Raw genomic sequence first — 24,307 nt, 5'->3', positions numbered from 1 at the left:
TATTCCGTCTTTTGCCATGCCAGGTGCCGGTCTGACGAAGGACGCAGGCGTGCGTCGGCTGGGAGGTCCTGTCGGTGGAACGCACACACAGGTTGCGTTGCGTTCCACCAGGGAGTCGCAGAGCGCTATGCACATGCGCAATGCGAACCTGGATTCAGGCGCCAAATTTGAACTGGGCGTTTTTGTTTGGTTACAGGACTTAAAAGGAGCGTCCCCAGCAGCAACCTCTGTTTGCCAGGTGCTCTCAGAACGGTTTGCAATGTGTGTTTCTCACCTGCCCTCCAACACACTCTCGGGCCATTTAAGGTAAGACTGATTAAGTTTTTATTTAAATGGTTCTAGCCTGAATCTTTAGGGAAATTTTTTTTGTTATTTTCCCTTGTTTGTTTTCTGTTCCCAGTATATAATCCTGAAAATTTGGATAAAGTTGCTGAGAAGGGGAAATGTACATCTAGCCAAGCATTTAATGTGCTCTGTGTGTGGCCATCTTATGCCAGATGGTTGTAAAAAGAAAACTTTGCTCTGTGTGTTCAAAGAAGCTTCAGAGGAAGCACAAAGAACAGTAATGTCCACTTTATCAGCTGATTGCAACAGTTGTGGATATGTGGTCAGCAGCATTACAGACAATCCAGGCTTCGGTTGCCCAGGATTCTCAGCTTGTAATACATGCTAACAAAAAGCCTAAGATCTTGGGAAGTTCCGATTCTAGTTTGGAACTAGTGGTTCTGAGTATGGCGATAATTCAGCAGTGCCTCATCAAATGAGGAATCTGCATTCCCAGTAGAATCCATTTGGGGAATTGATTAAAGATGTGCAGTTGCATTTGAACTTGAAGAAACAGGGTAAAAGTCCTATAGGTTTCTTTTCACCCACAGATTGGGGTATTGATTTAAAAGAATGGAAAATTCCCAGGTCACATGCTGTTTATTGGCTAGACAGTTTTTATTTCTCTCTTTCCATAGAAGCGGTACAAGACTGTATGCTGGATACTGTCCCTGTAGTGGGCGTTCCTATTGCTCAAATAGGTAAGAAAACTACATTACCAATTGGAGTTTCAAGCGGCCTCAAGGAGGTCATGGTTGAACGCAGGGACTCCTCCTTAAAGATGTTGTTCATCTCTTCGGCATCTCAAGCTAAAGCTTTGATTACGGGGTCATCCGTTGCCGAGGCCCATATTTCTTTGGTTGGAAGAACTAGAAAAGGAAGACCCGTTAAAGCTATTATAAAATATCAGTATGGCATCTGATTTTTAGTGGATGCCTCTGCAGAAAGCCTGAAATTATCGGCCAAGAATATAGGTATTTCAACAGTTGCCAGAAGAGCACTTTGGCTCAGAAATTGGTCAGCAGATGCGACTCCTGATAAATTCACTGTGTGAACTATCTTTTGAACCTGGAAGACTTTTCGGTTCAAAGCTGGATGAGTTGTTGAAACAGGTGAAGGAAGGAAGGAATGCTTTACCAGTATCGTATGGGAAGCGGTTAGAAGCCGTAACGCAGAGACACTTCCCTCATTAGAAGTTCCTCTCTTAGAAACTATTTCAAAGGTCAACAGAAAGAGCCTTTGATTATAGGAAGAAGTATCGACTCTGTTACTAAAAGACTGGTGGAAGAAGTTCCTCTAAAGGAAGACATCAAGGCACCTATTCAAGACTTTTCTTGGTGCCAAAACCAGATGGTTCGACCTATCCTAGACCTAAAGGCCGTAAAAAAGCGGATTATCATAAAGAAATTCCTCAGGGAAACAGTAAAGTCGGCTGCTCTGCTTATGCACCCATAAAATTGGTTTGCTTCCCTGGATTTGAAAGATGCCTATCTTCATGTACCCATAGCAGCATCCAGCAAAAGTTTTCTACGGATGCGGTGTGCTGCCAATTGGTAACCTTACATTACCAATTCAGAGCACTACCTTTCGGCCTGGCATCAGCGCCCAGAGTATTCACATAGCTTCGAGTAGTAGTTCAAGCTTTCTAAGAAGTATGGGCATCACTGTCATTCCATATGTGGACGTCTGGCTGTTGTTTGCAGAGTCCCAAGTTCAACTACAGTTAGACCTGGGGACAGCCATCAATTCGCTGGAAAAGCATGGCTGGCTAATAGATTTCAACATATCGGAACTAGTGCCAGTTCAAAGGATCCAGTTCTTGGGTCTATTTTTGGATTCTATCGCGATGAAGTTACTCCTGCCAGAGGGGAAGATACTAAAAGATCAAGCGGTTAATCCGGAATCTCTGGGGAAAAAAGTATGTTTTCAATCAGAGATGCCAGGTGCTTGCTGGGTCTGTTTACAGCCTCAATCCCGGCAGTCGTTTGGGCAATAGCCAGAATGAGACCTCTACAAAGTTACATGCTGCAGGTCTGGTATCGACAGGAACTCGGCCTAGATAGGCTGATGAGGTTTAACGATCTAATGTTGAAGAGTCTGCAGTGGTGGACATTTTCTCGATTCCTCCACGGGGGTCTGTCTTTCCGGATGAAGTCCTTTACTATCATATCAACAGACGCCTCTACGCTGGGCTGGGGGGCCCATCTGGAAGACGTATAGAAGCAGGGGTCCTGGCAAGAGAAGGATATGAGAAGTTCCTCGAACTTCAGGGAATTAAAGGCCGTATGGATGGCACTCTTGGCGTTTCAGTTTCTCATCTAAGTTCAACATATTCGAATTCGTTCAGACAATCGAACGACAGTGGCGTATTTGAACATACAGGGAGGTACGAGATCAACAAGATTAGAAAGCCTTTGTTCAATAATCATGCTGTGGGCAGAAGTGCACCTGATGTCAATCTCTGCAGTTCACATTTTTGGAAAGTTCAATGTGGTGGCAGATGCCCTGAGCAGGCATCATTTGAAACAAGCAGTTTTGGTCCCTGTCATGCAGAACTTTCAAGTTCAGCACAGTCCGCTTCGGTGTTCCGGAGTTAGACCTGATGGCACCCGGAGTGAACAGGAAGACAAGACGTTTTGCATCCCTAACTCCAGCAGACAGGACGGATTTCATAGATGCCCTGTCATTACCATGGAAGTTCAACCTGGCATATAGCTTCCCGCCAGTAGTGATTATTCCCAGTATACTTCAAAAAAGTAAGGCTGGGAAATGTAAGTATTATCCTAATCCGTCCAGGGTGGCCAAGAGGTTGTTGGTTCTCGGTTCTCCTGAACTTTCCGGGGGCCACCTTTTGGAAGCTTCCTCTTTCAGGAGTAATTCTAGAGGACGCCATGGTGCCTCTTCCGGACCTTCGGAGATTCCGATTGACGGCCTGGTTTCTGGACTCCAGATTTAGAGTGTAAAGGTCTGGATCCTGAAGTTATAAAAAATTTTTTTTTGTTGGCATTTACTTCAAGGTTCTACGTTAGGATTTGGAAGCTTCAGCGATGTTGTAGGTTTGAAGTCAAACCTGTTTCCGCGTCCATCCAGAAGATTCTATGCTTCCTTCAGATGAGATTGGCAAAGGTCTTAAACCTGCTTCATTTAGTTTACATGTTTCTGCTATCGGTTTCTTCTCCCTCAGATGTTTCACCTCGAATTTTCTAATTTCAAGGTTCTTCAGAGCTCTGACACGTTTGGTGCCCTTTGTTGGGGAAACCTGTCCTCCCTGGGATCTGAATTTGGTCCTTTCCGCGCTTTGAGTACCGCCTGTTGAACCATTGGAAGAAGTTCCCTGAAGATGTTTTCTTTGGATACCGTTTTCCTTTGATGGCTATTCGTCAGCTAAAAGAGTATGTGAGCTCCGAGCGCTTCGGGAGTATTTTCCCTTTTTGGTTTTCATCAGGACAAGGAGGTTCTGAAGCTCGATACTTCAGGTATCACTAAAGTTTTTTCTGTTGCCAATGTCAACCGAGAAGTGGTTTTGCCGACCTTGTGTCGGAATCCGTCTAATGCCCTGGTATGTAATTTTCTCTGCTTAGACGTAACGATAGGTCTTTGGCAATATCTAAAGCTACGGAATCCTTCCGTTAGGATATCGGTATGTTTGTCTTGTTCATAGGCACACAGAAAGGTATGTTGGTTTCGCAGAGTTCTCTGGCTAGATGACTGAAGGTTTGTATTCTGTTATCTTATTCTAAGAGTGACTCGGAATTTGCAGGCCCTATAAGGGAACATTCTGCTAGAGCTGTTTCGCCGTCAGGGGCTCTGCGTGCAGCTACTTCTCCGTCTCGAATTTGTTCAGCTGCTAATCGGTCCTCTCTCCATATGTTCTCAGGACACTACAAGTGGGACATACTGGCCTCGGAGTATGCAGCTTTGGGCGCAGGGTGTTTCAAGCAGTAGTGAACTGAAACCCGCCCTCAGGATCTGCTTTATTATATCCCTATGGTGTAAGCACTGCCTCTAATCTGAAAGGAAAAACATAAATTTTACTTACCGAAAATTTCTTTTTCCTTAAGATTAGAGGCAGTGCTACAATTCCCGCCCCTTTTTCTAATAAACTAAGTAATTTTGCAGCTATTTGGCTTATGTATTGTCTGGGGATGATCAGGAGGAGCTGCTACTTATTGGAAAGGAGGTAATTAGGGGAGGGGTTAAAATGTTTGGAGATTTGCCTGCCTGTTTTTCCCTCCAGATTGGATATCCCCATGGTGTAAGCACTGCCTCTAATCTTAAGGAAAAAGAAATTTTCGGTAAGTAAAATTTATGTTTTTTAATTTATTTTTAAACATGTTTAATTTTTTATTTTTTTTTTACACTACCTTCCAGCAGGGGGACTGTCTGATATTTTAGACAGTTCCCCTGCTGGCAGATCCATAGCCAGCTATAGGGGGCCATGTGATCGCTCTTTGAGAGCGATCACATGGCCCCCAGGGGCCTCATTTGCTGTGGGAGGGCTGCCTGGGCTGTCAGGCAGCCCTCCAGAAGAGGATCGCGGCGGAGGGGAGTACCGCCGAGGTCCTGGGGGCTGCAGCCGTTACAGCGTTCCATGCCACCGCAACGGCTTTAAAGCGCGACGGCATGGAACACCGTAACGGCGTTAAGGGGTTAAAGAACAGGAAGGGCTTTCTTTCAAAATCCTATATCCGTATGCATGTTCACATATATTCTTTATCAAATATAAATTGGCATTTTTTCCTAATCTTACCAAAAGGTGCAATGATCTTACATTTTTGAGACCCTTTGTTTTTGTTGAATGTCTCAAGCAGATTTACAAAATACAGAATTCTCTCCAGAGCCAGAAGCCCTCCTTACCTTGTGATATCAGTGGGAAACTCACTTCCTTGTTCCTTGTACATTTTCTCTATGAGCTCACATTTCATGCTTATTCTGTGACTAAGAACACTTTAAGATGAGCTTTGACAAATTTACTATATATTCTATTTATTTTGAGATTTTTCTGTGCTTGCATAACATTAAAAGGCCACTTCACTTCTATGACACTGTCTGTGTGCATGAATTCTGTCAATTTAACCCTGCAATAGAACACATTGAAGATTTTTAGAAAATGGCTGTCTTCCAGAGCTTGAGCCGCTTCCACGGCACTGACCGCTAAACTCTGTCATGTGTCAGAGGTCCCTATATGAAAACATTGGTTAAATGTTTTGTTTTTGTGGGGAAACTTGTATTGCGCATCAGATCCTCAGGCCATGCTACCGTACTTTGATGACTTTCAGGAGTAGGGGAGGTAAGCAGCACAGAGGAAGCCTCAGGAATGAAAAAAGGGCAAGTTAAAAACCTGTATTTTTAATCCATATGTGGGACCTATATAACTAGGGACAGGGACCATAAAACCAAATACAAATCAGTTTTCCACTTAAAACAACTTAAAACATGAACTGCAAAACACTGAAGACACTGCGAGTTAAAGGAACAGCCTTCCAAAAAATAGCTTCTACATTAAAATTAGATGTGATACTGCCACTTGCTAAAAAAGGTGAGTATCTGCAGCAACTAAACAGGAGCAAAGCAGTACAATCCACAAACAGGAAATTCTTAGTGCTACGTAAACGTTTCTGTGGAATATCCCAACAGACCGTTGGATAGTATACATTTCTCTTGCACATTCCCAATACTATACTTGTTCCCATCAACCATTGCAGTTACTCCTGGGGGGAACCTCTGGATATGGCTGCAGAAGCTCTCCTCACACAGCTTGCCAAAATTGAGAACTTAAAGGGACACTATAGTCACCAGAACAACTACAGCTTATTGAATTTGTTCTGGTGAGTAGAATCATTGCCTTCAGGCTTCTTGCTGTAAACACTGATTGTTTCAGAGAAAAAGCAGTGTTTACATTACAGCCTAGTGAAAACTTCACTGGCCACTCCTCAGATGGCTGTTCAAGATCCTTCCTGGGTCATGGCTGCCTAAAATGCATCCAAACATTCAGTATCTCCTCCTGCATGCAGATGCTGAACTTTCCTCATAGAGATTCATTGATTCAATTCATCTGAGGAGATGCTAATTGGCCAGGGCTGTGTTTGAATTGTGCTGGCTCTGCCCCTTATCTGCCTCCTTGACAGTCTCAGCCAATCCTATGGGGAAACTTTGTGATTGGCTCAGAATAACACTTCTGATGTCAGCGGGCAGGTCAAAAGGAAACTGGGACAAAGTGGTTCAAGGCTTGAATAAAAGTAAGATTTAACTATATTTAGGGAGGCATGGGAGACCGGGGGACTAGATGGTGGTTTTAACCCTATTGGGTCAAGAATACATGTTTCTGTTCCTGACCCTATAGTGCTCCTTTAAATGAGATAACGTAGTCCCTAGTTTTCTGCTGTTTTATCGATTTGCAATCTTCATGCATATTATCCTGTACATACATGATCCTTGCCATATATATATATTATATATTATTAAATTATTATTTTTTTCCTCTCCTTAGGAAGAAAACTGGCTTCCTGTAGCAGTTGTGAAACATTTTAAACGTTGATGTAGGTCCGGATACCCTGTAATGGGCCAGGAGTTGCAGGAGATAACATTTGTTTTATTTTCTTAACATTTTAATCCCATTTTTAAAGGTAAGAATCAATGTTTACGCATGCCTAAAGTAGTTTGTGGTAATTTGTCATATAAGCAATTATTTCAAAGGCTATGTGTTGCACCCTACACACTCCACAATTATTCCAATATAGTTTCCGTAGATTCTTTATAGAAGGGTGTTAAGAATAAACAGAAGTGATATTTTAGTAAAAGGTGTTTAATTAAGTAACCAAAGATTAAAGAATGTATCATTCCAAAAGAAACCGCCATTCTATACTTTACCACTAGCGGGCAGTTTTGTGCTTTGCTGTACAACCCCCGATTTCCTTTTGGTCTCCTTGCTCAAAACATTTTAAGTTAAAAGCCAAATATAACTTCTTTATTATACATCCGCAGGGCTTTTATCTCAGTCCTGTTGTTTGAATTTATTGGTATGTTTTGTGATCACATTTTACAGCTCTTAGAAAAATCTGACATAACTGTGCAAACCTAAAATGTTAAATTGAATACCAATCCCTTAGAGGGAAAATATGATTTTACCTTGGTAACGTTTCACTGACTCCAAAATAAAACCTTAACTTTTCAAATGCTTTAAAGGTGACTTAAGTCCAAATTAATACACCTAAATAAGTCTGTGAACTTTAACCCCTTAAGGACACATGCCATGTGGGACATGTCAAGATTCCCTTTTATTCCAGAAGTTTGGTCCTTAGGGGGTTAATCTACGACCAAGTGTGACTTCAGTTTTATTACAATTGTCAACTCTAAGGTACAGTATCCTTTCAGCTGTACCATTAAGGGTTACTATGAACACCATCACCACTTGACTGAAGTGTCCAATGTGCCTGGTGTCTGTCTGTGCATTGTTTTGATATGAAATACTGCACATATAGACATTAACCCCAACTGCCAGAGGTTTAACTTCACCTTCAGACTTGTCATTGGGGTTTTATTAGCCAGCCTGGAAGAAGAGTTCAATGTGACTAATGGGAATTTGGAGAAAAATTGCCATGTGATGCTGGTGTCTGACAGCCACCTAGACTGCAACTACATTCCTAACTCCAAACAGAAAACAATCTATAGCACATGAGTGAAAATGATTAAATCTTAGACACACTGTATGACTGACCTCACCTTCAAGGTATAGATAACATGATGATAAATTATTATGGAACTGCTTGCATGGTTTCACCATAAAATGCCATGTCAGGAGTTAATGAAATAACTGTCATTCATTCACTGGGTGGTTGTGAAGAGATCAACCCCTTGTAAAATATTGCGCTTGCAATTAATACAATTAATACATAATCTTAAAGGAACACATTAAGCACCATAACTAATAACACTCATTATAGTTTGTGGTGCCCTGAGTTTAATTGTATTCATTTCTAGTTTTCGGTCAAACTGTTTTGGATTAGTTTGGCAAAAGCTGGGGCTCTCTCAATGCTGATCGCCTGACCCTCTCTGCAACCTCATTGATGGAAATTACACATCCGTGTTTCCTGTGCAAATCTGTCAAAGGCCAAGGTAGAAGCATATCCCATTTTGATATGGAAGTACTTTTGTGGCAGGCATACACTATACAAGCCCCTGTCCACAGAAGGTTGCACGTTTGCAACACTGCCACCTTTTTAGCAGCTTCAATTCCACTCATCAGGTAAGATGACTGGATAAGCTGACTAAATGTCCCCTCTGGAATATACTTGGTATCTGCTCCAGAATATGCTGAGAATCCGAAAGCAAGAGAGCACCCTGATTGGTATAAACACAGCACATTTATTGAGGGCTCACTGCAGAGCTCGGGGGTTTACTTCAAATGGGAATATTTATTTTCCAGATTTTAGTAGATTCAATAAGTAGTTCTCATATGCAAATAATGTCCCTTTTATTTGATGGAATCTTTATAGGGATGATCCAAATACACTATATAGTAGGCATCATTTCATGGGATTTCTCTTGAACCTCTTTAAATGTTTAGATTTGCACTTCCTAATGCTGGCTAGACATGTAACAAAAAGCTAATTTTAGTACTAATCTGGGAATGACTTTTTCTCTTTATTTAAGGCCAATTAATCTTCCATTGGATATCATGCCTTTTCGTTTTATTTTGTTTCTTCCCATTTTGTGTTGAACCATTATACATTTTCCTTTACTCCCAGAGTTATTAAAATTAATAGAGAAATTCCCTGTAGGTTGGGGGAAAAAACACAACTGGCTAAATGAATATACGTATGTATCAGTAATATTTAAGTTGGAATCGATTCCATGAGTTTACTTAGCACTTTTCACAATCTTGTTTTTCCTTATTCCAAGGGATCCTGTTGGAATTTGATGGACTAATCTATTGCCTTCACCTGCCCTGTTGAGTGAGAACCCCCTAATGTCATCTTGCTTCGGAGAAAAGTTCTGACATTTCACAGTAACATGTTTGCAGTAGTACGCGTTTTTTTTTTTTTTTTTTTTTTTTTTACTCAGTTTGTTTTACTTCATGTTTTCATCCTAATTGAATTTTTTTATTTTAAAAGAACACTTAAAGCACCATGAACACTACAGCATGCTCACTTAGACATTTTAACTTTAAAAGAAAAATGTAAAATGAAATAGGCAGAAAAAAGCCTGTGTTAAATATAGACTTTAAGCAACAAAATGACGTTTGTTTAATAAGGTATTAGTCGGGCGGTCTGTCGCTTTGGTTACTTAGACAGTGATTTGAATTAGGGATGCACCGAAATTTCGCCTATCCAGTTTCGGCCGAAAACAGGTAAAATTTGCCGAAACTCTTTTTTTTTTTTTTTTTCTTTGGGGGTGGAGGGTGGAGGTATGGGGGGAAAGAACAATGTAGGACAGGGGAGGGGGGAGAGAGGAACATTAGGCAGGGGGGACCACTAAAAGAGAGGGGAAGTTTTTCATCTTAGATTAATTACATTCATTAAGTCTAATATAAAAAAAAATTCTAGGCAAACATTTTAAAAATAATTTGGGGAGGGAAGTCATTATCGGTGTCGGTTTTCGCCCAAGGGCATCCTGAATCTTCGGTTTCGAACCAGAATTTTCATTTCGGTGTATCCCTAATTTGAATTGATGCACTACTGCCCAAATACAAAAATAAATTAACTGATTTATTATATATACACAGTGAAAACATGCATTTAATTTTTTCTTTTCTCTTTTTATTGGGAGTATATCTGAAAACAACTTGCACAAACTGCAGATCTCTCGCTAAAACATTTGCCAGCCCTCTTTCTAACCTTGCCCAGAATTTCTTGCTGTCCAATCAGACTTCCCAATGCAGCTCAATGAAGTCTTTAAAAGCCAGGTGCTCTGGGCAATTTCTGCCTCTTGAGCTTAGTGCCGCTAAGCAACCGGGAAAGACATGACTGGGGGTGCCAAAATAAACTGAAATATTTGGTTTCCCTCACAGAAAGGGCTAATTTTAATCTGTGCAATTGAATGTTGTGAACATACTTGGAAACACTGCATACAACTTGTTTCACTTTTTTTTTTTTTTTTTTTAAGAAACCACGGTTGTACTGATTTTAGAGGTTTCTTGATCACCTGTTTAACTATGTGAAAGTCTGATTATGTCTTCGTAATCAGGTTCTTCTAGATTCATATAAAGAATGTTGTTGATTACCTTTAAATACATAGGTTTACTTCACATTATTTGTTTTGAATATCTTTGTGCAGATATAACTCATAAAGGGACACTTGAGGTACCCAGACCACTTCCGCTTTTGGTAGTCGAACTGACTGTGCTATGCATGGGCCATCCAGCGTTTCTCAAAATGCCATAGGAAAGCATTGAATAATGCTTTCCTATGGTGACATCCTAATGCAAACATGGCCATTGCCACGCATGCGCATTGGCTCTCCTCCGCCAGCTGACGTCAGTGGAGGAGAGAAGGTGGACTCGAGTCAGTGCCCAGTCATCTGCACTGGACTCGGGTAAGTGACAGGGGAAAGCCATAGTGCCAGGAAAACAAGTTTGTGGAAAATGCTCATATTATTTTCTTTATGTATTCCCTTCTCCTATTTGTTGATTGTGGGTCCACAATGATACAGTATGATTGCTTGAGCAGAGATCATCAGCATGATCTCTCAGGAGACAGAGCAGCTGCCAAGAGGAGACTCTTCCTTCACTGGATTCCAGGTTCACTTTGCTTTTAATTTTTTTAATTTTTATTTTTTACGAATCCCTGACCTAAAAAGTAAGGTATTCAATCTGCCTTTCAAAAATAAATGTTGCGGTTTCTTACAAAACAGTGAAAGAATCCAGGCAAGGAGTTCAAATTGACTTCTTCCTCAGCTGCAAGTGAGTATTAGCTCTGGCTTTAATGGGAGGGTGTCTTGGAAACCTTGGCACCTTTACCACTACAGTGGACTAAATGTCCAAATTAAGGTGCCCCTCTTTCAGATATTGGATTAATACGTTTTTTAAAATGCACCATTCATGCAAAAATGCAATGGATACACCCGTGCTAACTGTTAAATCAGTGATTATTGGTTGTCAAACAACTAGACTGTCCAAGCACCTGGACAATTTCTGCATCATATATTTTTTTTTATTTTATTTTTTTCTTGCCATGCTCCCTTTCATTTAGTTTTTACAATAGTTTTGCAGCATTCTGCTTCTTTGTTCTGCATCCTCTGGCCCACTTTCCTGATTCTAAAATATGTCCTGCTAACTGTACCTGGTGTATGGTGTTCTAGCTCTTTAGAATCTCCATTTCCAGCCTTCCCTCCTAATCTGCAGGCTTTCTCCAATAACACTTGTACATGCCTTTATATTCGTAGTTTAGTTATCAGCTTTTTAAAAAACCTTTTATTTTCTAATAAAAACTTAGCTGAACAACAGTTCCTTGAAACAGTTGTCCTGAGCTGAACTATGTTTGGGGAGGGGGATTAGAAATTGCCAACTCAAGTTTGGAGTGTGGACCTTTACAAGAACAATGCCTGCGCTACAAATAACCATCTGCCAAAACTAATTGTTCCCTCCTTTGGCTTTTTTATTTTTTATTTTAAACTACTAGGTTCTACCCTAACTCCAACAAAACAGAGGATTCAAAGCACCACTTTGTTTTTAAAATGTCTACTAACACGGTGCAATGTATGCTATCAGGAAAATGTTGCATGTTAACTGAACAAGACATTTAATGTGCATTACATAGGTTTTCTGTGTATCTGTTGGGACACTTAAATCAAAAGGCAGCTGAAAGATAGCTTTAAGGATTGTAGGCTCTAAAACCATGTGTAATCTGCTTTCAGAACTTCAAACTCTACTTTCACTTTCTCTCATCAGCCAAGTATGTTTTGGAAGTTCGATCTTCATTCTTCATCTCACATAGACACGCTCTTGGAGAGAGATGAGGTAACGTTAAAAGAATTGATGGATGAGGAGGATATATTACAAGAATGCAAGGCTCAGAATCGTAAGCTTGTGGAATTTTTACTAAAGACTGAGTGCTTAGAAGATTTGGTGACTTTCATTACTGAGGAACCACCCCAAGATATGGATGAGAAGATGCGCTACAAGTAAGCACTTTGCTTGTTAATTCTTAGTCCCCTATCGTGCAAATATGACAGTGACCCTGTGTAGATTACATTTTATCTGTTATATATATATTTTTTTATTTTTTTTGAGGATCAGTTTATCATTGTTGAATAGCAAACTCTAGCTTTGCTTTGGGTTTTTATTTTTCTGCTAAAAATGTCTCTCCTATATATTGAAATCATACATTGTGAGTGTTAAGTCCTGGATGAGGTAACTAAAAACTATATAGTACCGTATATACTGGAGTATAAGCCAACCCGAATATAAGCCGAGGCCCCTAATTTTACCCCAAAAAACTGGGAAAACTTATTGACTTGAGTACAAGACTAGGGTGGGAAATGCAGCAGCTACTGGTAAATTTCTAAATAAAATTAGATCCTAAAAAAATTATATTGAATATTTATTTACAGTGTGTGTGTTTATGAGTGCAGTGTGTGTGATGCAGAGCCTTGGTGGGGGGGGTGCATTTTTATTATTTTTTTAATTATAATTTTAATATTTTTTTTATTTTATTTAAATTTTTATTTTTTCATCCCCCCTCCCTGCTTGTTAGCTGGCCAGGGAGGGGGGCTCTCACTGTCTGGTGGTCCGTTGGACGGGGCTGGCAGGAAACGTTTACGTACCTTTCCTGCAGCTCCTGTCAGCTACCTCCTCCGCGCCGGACCGGTCAGCTCCCTCTGCAAGTCCCAGTGTAAGTCTCGCGGCCGCGTGGACTGTTGCCACGGTAACCCGTAGCGGCTCTGGAGACTTGCACTGGGAGCTGACAGGGGAGGGGAGCGGACCGGACCGGCGTGGAGGAGGACGGAGCTGCAGGAGAGGTAAGTAAACGCTTCCTGCCAGCCCCTTGTCTGTATTATGGCAATGTAAGTTGCCATAATACAGACATTGACTAAAGTATAAGTCGAGTTGGGGTTTTTCAGCACAAAAAATGTGCTGAAAAACTCGACTTATACTCAAGTATATACGGTAATCCACCCTTTGAAACAGATGTCAATGATGCTTGGGTTGGGGTTCGATCAAAAGGGGACACTGTGCAATTATTATTATTGCCTGTATTTTTTTAAACGTAAAATATAATTTTCCTATTGCTCTACAGGTATCCAAATTTGTCGTGTGAATTGCTAACATCAGACGTGTCACAAATTAATGATAGACTTGGAGAAGACGAGTCTTTACTGAAAAGACTTTATGGCTTTCTTTTAAACGATTCCCCACTGAACCCTTTACTTGCTAGCTTTTTCAGCAAGGTCTTAAGTATTTTAATCAGCCGTAAACCAGAACAGGTATGTATTACACCTGTATTGCCTTTTTCATAGCTTTCTTTCAACTAGTAAACTGAGAATGTGGGTATTAATAATAGTTGATTGCATATTTCATGTGTTTGACTTGATAGCATCGTGTAAAATGTGTAATCATATTGTCCTAAAAACGTGCCGTTAAAAGTTGGTGGCTTCTATTAGCGCAAAGGGTGCCTGTTATGCCCCAAACAATTTATGCTCGTTCGATTGAGCAAACCATTTTATTTATAGGTTGTGCTAGCAGTTTTGCTAGGAAATGTATAGATGAAGTGAAAAACAGGAATGGAGGAAAAAATAAGTAAATATTTATATTGAATACGCCATGTATCTTTATGAAAGGTGTATGAAGCCTATTTTCAGGTAGGTTTTTTTTTTTTCATAATCTGTTCATTTTAATACAAAAATAGCCCATAAACTGACAGTTTCCATTAATTCATGATGTGAACAGTGTCCTCTGTTTGAATTCATGATTGTGTGTCGTGCAAATTGAATGCATCGAATGCTTGATTTATTGCACTTTAGCTTATCCAAAATAACTTTACATTTTGTTATGACACAATGCAGTATTAATTTGTGAATGTATGGCTATCATTATACTGTGAACAAACTGGTTTAACAGCCTTTTCTTTGCACAAGTTCAATGCATGTTATTTTAAGCTGTGCACATTTCTCGGAAGACATTTTGTGTTTGCGTGTTTGCGTGTTTGCAAATTGCCTAACTGTTTAACCCCGTCATGACAATGCTCAGGTAAACCTTTATTTTTCTGAAATGTTTTACATCCTGGTGCTCAATGCTCCTCCTGGGTGTTCTTTATATAAAGAATATGCCAAACATCTTGTCATGAAAGTGTTTGTCCAGGGCAGAAGTGGGCCAGTGGATAGGGGTGGGGGTATATATCTCTAAGGCTTTGAAAGTTTGTAATGGATCACAACCATCGATAAGAACCAATTATGATGCTCTAACATGCACTCGATACAGTAATGTTTTAGTATTAATATCAGTGTTTCATAGAGTATTCTGGTACTTAAACGGAACTGTCAATTAAGATTTTTTTTAAGATTATTTCCCTATCTGTGTCTTAGTGTTAAGAAATATTTTACAAACCCACAGGTTTTGCAATTGGTCGTTTCCATCTTTGCTCACTGGCAGGTGTTCTAATTCTATTCTTTGCACCTGGCAGTCTGGAATGGTTTAATTTTCATTCTGTGGAGGTTTTCTATAAGCTATTTTTAATAGTCATTTGACATGTTGACCCTATTTGCCGTGTCTGAAATAGGTTTTGTCACTTGACAAATCTTTGGTATAAATTGAACGAGGCGCTACCACTAAGTGACACTTCATTTTTTTTTTTTTTTACCTCCATCTACCAAGTGTTTCCATAATTTGTCCCGGCTGTTCTCCAGTTTATATAATGCTCGGCTTGCCTCTGATGTATTAGTCCAGCAATCATGGGCCAAGTTGGAAGCTTTTGCTGTAAAGTGATTGTATTTTTCCCCCTTATTGTGCAGCACATTCCACCTAGTTGCTCTGCATAGATGTAATCCGTTTTATTTTTTATTGGCTATGCATACAGAGGTTAGAAATTAATCTGCCTTGCTCAAGCCTTAATAGTTTAGCCAATTCCAAGAATGTTGTAGGGTGTGGGAGAGTTGAATTCTTACTTTGTCTGCATGTGAATTTTAGAATGTTACTTTTGCCAGGGGCTCCTTTTAAAACATCAAGATGTAGGATGGGGATATGTTACCGGTGTAATATTGCATAGCATAGATGTAGATTGAAGACTATGGTCGTCATTCTGATGGAGCATCAACTGTACTGTAAACAACATTGTTACTATTAATGTAACTATGAATGTAGTATTGCCAAGTAATGCGAATTCTTTTCCAGATTGTGACATTTTTAAAGAAGAAAGATGAATTTGTCAACTTGATAATAAAACACATAGGGACCTCTGCAATTATGGATTTGCTGCTAAGACTTCTCACATGTATTGAGCCACCGCAACTCAGGCAAGATGTGCTTAATGTAAGTCTTTTGCAGTCGTGTATGGGTTGTTGTTTTTGTTTGTGCTCTGAAATATTTAAACAGGCAAGCAGTGGACTTAACTGTATCCATGCAGGAAAAAACGGGTGTTATAGAATAAAGCACAGCTGATACAAAACGACGTAGAGCTAAGCGGATTCTCCTGAAGAAAACTGGAAGTTGGTTATTGAACCATACTAAAACGGTTAGACTACTGTGGGAGGGCTGGCACAATAACAATTACGCTCAGCTCTAGTGACGAGTGTTTGGAGTGTTTTTATTTGTGTCATTACCTCAAGGCTGTAGATATAATTAACAAAACTGTGCTACATGTGTTTCCCTGATGAGATTTAAGACCACAAGACCCTTTTACAGCCTGGAAGTGATGTGTATGTGAGTTGCCTTACTGTGAGATTGCTTTTTACTAATGGATCATACTGTCAAAACCAGCTCTGAAACCATAGAAGGTAAACAGGCTGGCAAATTTTAGATTTTTTTTTAAATGGACACATTGATTTTCTAAATGTTCAACTTCAGTTAGATTTGTACTCAATCTTTTATTAAAAGCGTTTATTAAACAAAAAATGCCAGATTGGCCTATATTCTTCAAGGCGCTTTTAAAAGGTACCTGTCATGCCCCAAACAATGTATGCTCGTTAGATTGTTTTATGCCAATGTATAGATACAAAGTAGGGATGAGCTTGCTAGGGGAAATAAGGCACAACATGGTGTTTAACAGTGTTTAAACCGTTGTTAAAAATAAGTTCAGTTGGCCACTCCCCTTTTAATGCCAACTTCAAGCTTTCAGATAATCTTTAAAGAGATCACTCTCTTGCTTCAGAACCTTGACAGTCTAAGGGTCATTTATGGGAAGAGAGAGTGCATAACAATTTTCTTTGCTTACATGTAATTTTAAAACCGCAGGTGTAGAAGTCAAAAGCATTGATTTGTTGTCTGTTCTGTAGTCCTACGCATTTCGTCCCTCCAGGGACTTCCTCAGGGACACTGACTGCTCTTGTGCAAATCACCAACAAAATGAGAACAAATCTTTTGTTACATATATTATACATTTGTTTTCATTTTGTTGGTTTGCTGAAGGGAAGTTTTCTTTTCTTTTCTTTTTTTCTTTTTTTATTATTAATCATTATTTGCAACTTTCGCACTTGCATAAGTAATTGTTTGTAGTTCTCACCACAAATATTGATATATGTATCTATACATTGTGCTGGCAGTTTTGCTAGCTAATATGAAGATTAGGAGAAAAACCCATTTAAAATTAGGTTTTCTCCCAGCTGTCAGTCAATTCCTCAACTTGATTGAATTAGCCCAGGCACACAACTTCAAATAACTCTTGATGTGCAGCGTTTCAAGCAGTACACTGCACATCCAGATTCCTTCCTCAACAAGCAAAAGTGGTCTTGAACTTTAGAGTAATACTTCCCTCACGCCCCCCCAAAAAATTTGAGAAAACTAGTTTGGTTTTGCCTGCCTATCCATTGCAGTCTTTCATGGTTCCAGTAGTTGTTTTTTCCAGTACTGGTTAAATATTTGCTTTTTCCTCCAGTAAGTTCTTCCTGTTCTGTTTTTCAGTGGCTAAATGAAGAGAAGATAATCCAGAGACTTGTAGAGCTTGTCCACCCATCTCAGGATGAAGATGTAAGTTAGGTTATGTTTCTCTAATCTACCACATATAAGTATATCTCTTGTTTTCAAGCTTATAAAGTGCAAGTCATAAAAGTCAAGGAAATAATTTTCTGCTACAGTAAATTTTGTTGGAAGTAAATGAACACTTTACTAGTCATTTAAAATTCCCTATTAGAGGTGCTCCCACATATTCAGTATCCTTTCAATAGAAACAAAAGGTACATCTGACATTTTCTCAAAGCCTTTGTAAAAGCCAGAAAGAAGGAAGTCAGTGTGTAATTGTTGGATATTTTAAAAGTTAAGAAATACTTCATCATAGACATATATTTATGACCTGTTTTATGTATTTCAATATATTTTTTTCCCCCCCATTTAGAGACATTCAAATGCCTCGCAATCTCTTTGTGAGATAATTCGTCTGAGTAGAGATCAGATGTTACAGGTCCAAAACAGCCCTGAACCGGACCCATTGCTTGCCACATTAGAGAAGTATGTTTTCTATCCTTCAATCCCTACTTTGTTGTGGTTGCTGTGTGGGTCAATTATAAGCTTCTATACGCTATGTTAAGAGTAGTATCTGTTCAGATTTTATGAAATACACCTTGTGATTTCTAGCTTGGTTAAGCTACAAGAATATGACCTTAAATATGATTAAATGTAAATGCCTCTTAAATTGGGAACTGATTTTCTTTAGGGAAATCATCAAAGTGATTGGTATTTTTAAAGTTATGTAAGTGCATTTTGTTTTGTGTCATTTTTATTTTGTCGTGCTATCCTTTTTGACAGCAAATCCCAAGTTGAGACTTAACCACAGTGGAAGTTATGTCATAGTGTAATTCTAGTGTTAAAGGCCTAGTAGTGGAGCAATCAGTGGGCATTATAAACTTCAGAACTACTTGTTTTTTCATACACCATCTCCAATTTAATTCTTCCCAATAATGTGAATCCACCCACCTTACATACCCATATGCACTTTTTTATGGAATTTGTATTTTTAGGCTGAACAGAGATCTGTATATTTAATTAAAAATCTAACTAGTGAAGTTGTAATATTTGTATATTACAACTGGTAATTGAGTTGCAAAGTTGAGAAGTATTCAGGTCTGCTGTAAGTCCTATTATTTTGGCCTAAATGGTCAGATTTCCATCTCATGTATTTTTAGTAAAAAAAAAACCACTTTTTTTTTTAATTTTTAGAACTACAGCAGTGTGTGGCCTACTAGTACCATCACCACACAGTGGCATGTAGTGGTTATGGTGCTTGCAATGTCTTTTTGCATTTTAAAGGGACACCGCTTAATGTAGTGGTTCTTGTGTCTATAGCCTCTCCCTGCGGGCTTTTAAATGTAAACACTGCCTAGTAACACATCTAGTGGCAGTCTCTCAGCCTGATACTAGAAGGTGCTTCCTGGGTAAGTAATGCACACTGTCTCCACGCTCTGCATGGAGACACTGAATAATCACCATAGAGATGCTTTTATTCAATGCACCTCTGAGAAGTTGCTGATTAATGTTTGCTTGCGCAATGGCCTCCCAATGTTTTCCTATGGGAAAGCTTTGGATTGGCAGAGATCAACTCCACCACAGAGCAAGGCAGGGCCAGTCCTGACATGACCATTGTGGCACTGGGAAAATTAGTCAAATCTAATTTTATTTTTTTAAAGTAAAGAGGGAGATGTCTTGGTTTTTTTGGGCACATTTGGAAGTAGTGGGATATTTTGGCAGCATCAACCTTCGGGTACCCCTCTCATTTGAATTTTTTGTGTAGACTCTTGTCCTGGTCTGTTAATTTCTCACTTATTCCCTCTTGGATATTATGCATTGAAATCTCTTCTTAGTTTCAATAACATCCTCCTTGATGGCTCTCATTCTTCCAGTGAGGGGTGTGTATTTCTTCTTATAATGGAAAGATCAGTCTGGAAAATGAATTGATATAATTTAACAATCCATTAATATCCCATTTGGTAGTGTGTGTATCTGTTTAGTCATCCAAAGACATGTGTAGACCTTCTTTCGCATGTATGTCTTAGGATTGTTCCTCCTTGGAGCAAGAATCCTTAGCTGAGGCAGCAATCTTAGATGTTCCACTGTACATCAAATTCCCATTATCTCTGGAACCCTTCTCTGGAACCCTTCTCTGTAGTGTTTAATTCCCATAGTGATAATAGGAGGTAGCGTTTTTGACTCTTGCTGGCAGATTTTGCTAGTTAAAGGGAATCTGTGTTAAATCTAGTTAAAGGGATGTGGACTTATACCGAGCTTGTTCAGAACACATATTGTCAGGCAGCATGACCTCTGCTACCACACACAACGCCTACTGAACTACACTTCAATATATTCCATATGGTCTACTGCAATATTTACAAATGATAAAGAAATCCCTAGAAAGATGTGTAGTTTTTCTTGATCCTTTTAATTGTTGTTCTAGAATAGTAACATTGACATGAATCAGCCTTACTGGTTTCTACAGATGAAAATTGTGCCGTTTCCAAGAAACGGTTTAGTTTTTGAAATTAAACGACTCGACCGTTCCACAAGGGACGTCAAACTCCAATCGGCTCAATAATTTGAATATGTTTTGTCTGCAGTTGTCATGGAGTGTATGCTGATGCTGGGATGCTCTGTGATGTGTAGTGATCTCAGGATCATAGCACATGAGCTGTTCATGCATGTTAATCCTTTGTATCGATCTTAATCATTTTTATCTCGAAAGCAAACTTCCCTGTTTAAATTTTTGCAAAGAAGTTGTATTTGAAAGGGATTAATCTTGCATGAGAAACATGTAAAATACCGCTGTTGAGATCAAATTATTTTAAACTTTCTCTTTTCTTTAAATTTTTTTTTTTCTTCATCTTTTTAGGCAGGAAATTTTAGATCAGCTATTATCAAACATCTTTTCAACTGAGAAGAATGAATCTACAATAGTCAGTGCAATCCAGATATTGCTTACTCTGCTAGAGACAAGAAGGCCAGCGTAAGTGTTATCGAGCCAGGTATTATTGGGGGTGGGGAGCTAAAATTAAGGGGAAAAATAGCACTATTTATGGCAAAAATAGATTGTATTGTATTCACTATAGTCAAGAGGACTGGAAGTGCAAATGGCAAAATAGACTAAATTAATATATACAAAAAATGCAAACCGTGTTTAATAGGTTAAAGTGCATATAAACATATGTATATAAAAAAAACCACAAAGAGGCCAAAAGGTTGAGATTGTGGTCTCTAGCCCCAGATTGGGGCTCTCAAGCTTTGGTCTATTTGTGGTTTTTATATGCACATTAACCTGTTAATAACACTACTTTTTATTTTATTTAAGGGATTCTATAGTGTATGGAATACAAAGTTCTATTCCTTACACTAGAGTACCCTCTGGTTTGCATTGTATTACGAAGTGGAACTGGGACATTGCACCCAGACCTATCATTGATATTGCTAGTGTGGAGTAATGTTATAGCTAGCAAGTTTCTCTTTCAAACTTACTGTGTGAGATAAGATCAGCTAGAATGCAGGTATAGAGACGTTTATTCTTGCTTGAGAAAAACAGAATAAACTACCGTTCTTGACTAAATTGTAATGTAAAACGTTGTTTTGACATAAGTGGGTTGCCACTCTTAGAGAGACACACACTACATCCTTGATACTTGGTAAGAATAACCCACCTGACACCTCAGTAAGCTATTGGGGCATGGTGCCCACTCAAACTTGGTTTAATGCATGTTTGCAAGAGCTTAAAAACAGTCTACCAAGTACTATTGGAGACCCCAAGCACATTTTGTAAAATGTGGAGGGGGAGGATTATTTTGGTTCTTGGTGAGTTGCATTACAGAATTGGACAAAAAAAATTGTTGCACTAATAACAAAGTAGTTCCTGTTCACTTATCCAACTCTTGGTTTTGTTATGGGTTTATTTTTTTTTTAACTGTTTCCATTTGTTACAGGTTTGAAGGACACATAGACCTTTGTCCTCCTGGTGTGAATCATTCTATATTTTCAGTTAACAAAACTGTCCTGTCTGCTATCCAGCAAAAACTTCCTTCCTTCCACCAACTTCTTCTGGACCATCCAAAAGTAATCCCTTGTTCCACTGTTGTGCTTGAATGAACACACTAATGCATTCGATGGTTTGATGTGCCTTATGTCACCTTTGATCTTTCCCTTAGAGGCTAGTTATCTAATCGAACAAAATTAAGATTAAATCACCCCTATACCGACAATATCGCAGACGGGGGTTGGTACCAATTCCACCCAGGGCTTAACTCTTATAGTAAAGAAATATATTCGGGAAACCTCATGTGAAAATCTCTGATTTGGTATTTCATAAAACTAATTGAATGAAATGTCTTCAACAGTAAACAATGTATGAGAAGATTTCTGTAATATAGCAAAGATATCCATTTAACCGTCTATTCAATGATAGAACAGGCTTTATTAACCATTGCCAAAATAAACCCAAAACTGACAGTTGTATCTATATGCTAATTAGATATAGTTATAATAAAAATCAAGACAACAGGTGATATATTGTGTCTCTATATATTCCCTATTGGTATAATAAACATCCCTTCTGAAATAATTAGTTATCTAGTAGGTTTTATGGGTGGGTCTATTAAGACCATATTGAACTAGTAAATATATGTTCATCATGTACGGAGATATCATTTTAAGGGCCTTATCTTTCTGTCCCAATCCAGTTTAGTGGTCAATGGTAAATTTCTTTTCTTAAGAGATTGTAACTGCTCACTGCTTAACTGCTACGAATTGTGTAGACAAATTTTCAATATGCAGCTGTATTAAGATGGCTGGAAAAGAGAAATCTTCAAAGCTCATAACTTTATAAGCTTCTTTGATTGGACTGAGTCTTGTATTACAGTACATTAATAAAACAAATATTTTTTTAGCTTTTTCCCGAGAGGGGATAAAGCACTCATCTTGATTATGTAGCAAATTAGATACATTGAGCTCAACACATTTTAAGTGATCTGATGAGTGGTGCATAGATTTAAAAACTAGTTCATAGCTCTTGGTTTCATATTTAAAGCTGACAACCATAATCTCACCATATGTATGGAAATTCCCTTATTATATAGCCCTGTACAGCTCTAACACCTCTCCTGCCTTTGACTTGTATTGCCTCCTTACACACTTCTTGTAAAGAGATCTAATTTTTTTTAAAAATTTGCGCTGTATTTAATCACACACAGTAGGTTGTTGCAGGCGATCAAAAGAGCAGGATACAAGAAATTCCAAATTAAGGTTTAAATAACTGAGCAGGAGATGAGAACCTCTAATGTAAACACAATGTACTGTAAGACCTGATTGAAAATGAAAACACTTTTTGAGATAGACTGTTGGTCACAGCCAGTGCAAGAGTTGCCAGTGCTGCATAAACAAACAATACTTATTTTAACTTCTAAATGGCAAAGATTTGAGCAGTGAGACTACACCAGCATCTTCTATAAACTGATACTGCTTTTATTAAGCTAAAAAAATGTTTTTATTTTTTTGGGGATAGACCCCAAAAGTCTTGCACATGTGTCCATTTAGATATGTAGTCTCTCATTTGCAAGCCTTGTAATGTTTCTTTTCTTTCAGGCTGATATCATGAAAACAACTTGGGGAATACTTGACCCTCCTGTAGGAAATACAAGATTAAATGTTATTCGGCTGATCGCAAGTCTACTTCAGACTAATACACACAGTATCAATCTGGAGTTTATTGAACTGAACACTATAGGAGTTATTCTGGTATGTTGACTCCCATTTGCAGAAAATAGTGTTAATGGCTTGTATGAATCCCATTTCAAATTGCTAGTTTTAGATGGTATTAAAGGGTTACTCCAAGCACCATGAACACTTAAGTGCTTTAGTGATTGAAGTGTTTATGGTGCCTGGAGTTTGTATAGCGAAACACTACACATAGTGTTTAACCTTTCTGCTGCTTGAGGTGCATGGAGTCTGTATGTGCAGCCTTTACATTTGAATGTCGTACATGGATAGAGTTGTAACCCAACCTCTGAGCAAGATGCTAATGTTTATTGTTCTGGACTAGTTAATAACTCTGCCAAAATATGACCACTAATAACTGCACTGAAACCTCTTCATACGACATTGCAGCGTATATGAACTGCATAGTTGGTCAGCACTGTTAAATTATTTTGATATAACACGCTCTGGAAAGTGTGGTATGTTTTTAGGCCCCCTACTTTTCCAAAGTGCTCTAACATGTTCTCTTTAAACACTGTAGCTGTGATTGGTCCTCAGCATCCTAGCTTTGTGTTTCTTGCACTGTCCTTTGCAGGATTCATTTTGTCAACTAACCATTTTAGTGGACTAAAATTTTTGAGATTTGGTCGACTAAAACAATTCAAATGACTAAAATACGACTAAAACTAAAATGTCTTTAGTCAAAACTAAATTGAAATTTTATGCCAAAATTAACCATGGTCCTTTGACATTTTTCTTACTCCCCCTAAACAGGATATGTTTTTCAAGTACACCTGGAATAACTTTCTGCACACACAAGTAGAGATTTGCATTGCATTGATTCTTGCCAGTCCTGGTGAAACAGCTGACTGTGTAAATAGTGAGCCAAACACCGTTGGAGACCATATTCTATTAAAACATGTATGTATCCATTTTAGGTCTATTCTATGCAAAATGTAGAACGTTAAAAAGTTCCCTTCCTAAAAATCTTTTGTCCCCTCCTAGCTCTTCTCAAAATGCCAAATGATAAATCGAATACTTGAAGCCTGGGCCATGAATGAAAGAACACAGTAAGTAGCGGCATCTGTATGCACACACATTCTGTATAGCATATTGCCACCTTGTCTTATGGTGCGTTGTTTTTCCTTTTTTATTTACTATTGGTTTCTCTTCTGT

General features: G+C 38.7%; 1 protein-coding gene across 12 annotated transcripts in view; it reads left to right on the top strand.

Moving 5' to 3' along the window:
- The window catches only part of PPP6R3 (protein phosphatase 6 regulatory subunit 3), a 68,999-nt gene that overhangs the window by 14,666 nt on the left and 30,026 nt on the right, over positions 1-24,307 (top strand). For 6 of the 12 annotated variants that reach the window (XM_063438139.1, XM_063438138.1, XM_063438137.1 and 3 more), the window contains exons 2-13: positions 6,815-6,962; positions 7,884-8,053; positions 12,212-12,444; positions 13,560-13,746; positions 15,650-15,787; positions 17,375-17,440; positions 17,805-17,917; positions 20,289-20,402; positions 21,367-21,496; positions 23,021-23,173; positions 23,906-24,052; positions 24,137-24,201. In XM_063438139.1, the coding sequence (XP_063294209.1) occupies positions 8,033-8,053; positions 12,212-12,444; positions 13,560-13,746; positions 15,650-15,787; positions 17,375-17,440; positions 17,805-17,917; positions 20,289-20,402; positions 21,367-21,496; positions 23,021-23,173; positions 23,906-24,052; positions 24,137-24,201 (1,367 nt within the window). In that variant the 5' untranslated portion in view covers positions 6,815-6,962; positions 7,884-8,032. Of the gene's footprint in view, positions 1-6,814; positions 6,963-7,868; positions 8,054-9,225; positions 9,349-11,942; positions 12,020-12,211; positions 12,445-13,559; positions 13,747-15,649; positions 15,788-17,374; positions 17,441-17,804; positions 17,918-20,288; positions 20,403-21,366; positions 21,497-23,020; positions 23,174-23,905; positions 24,053-24,136; positions 24,202-24,307 lie in introns of those variants that run through there. The other 6 variants (XM_063438134.1, XM_063438130.1, XM_063438131.1 and 3 more) reach the window with 5 other exon arrangements.

Source organism: Pelobates fuscus, chromosome 12, assembly GCF_036172605.1.
Source record: "Pelobates fuscus isolate aPelFus1 chromosome 12, aPelFus1.pri, whole genome shotgun sequence".
Classification (NCBI taxonomy): domain Eukaryota; kingdom Metazoa; phylum Chordata; class Amphibia; order Anura; family Pelobatidae; genus Pelobates; species Pelobates fuscus.
This window is presented reverse-complemented; position numbering and strand designations above follow the sequence as displayed.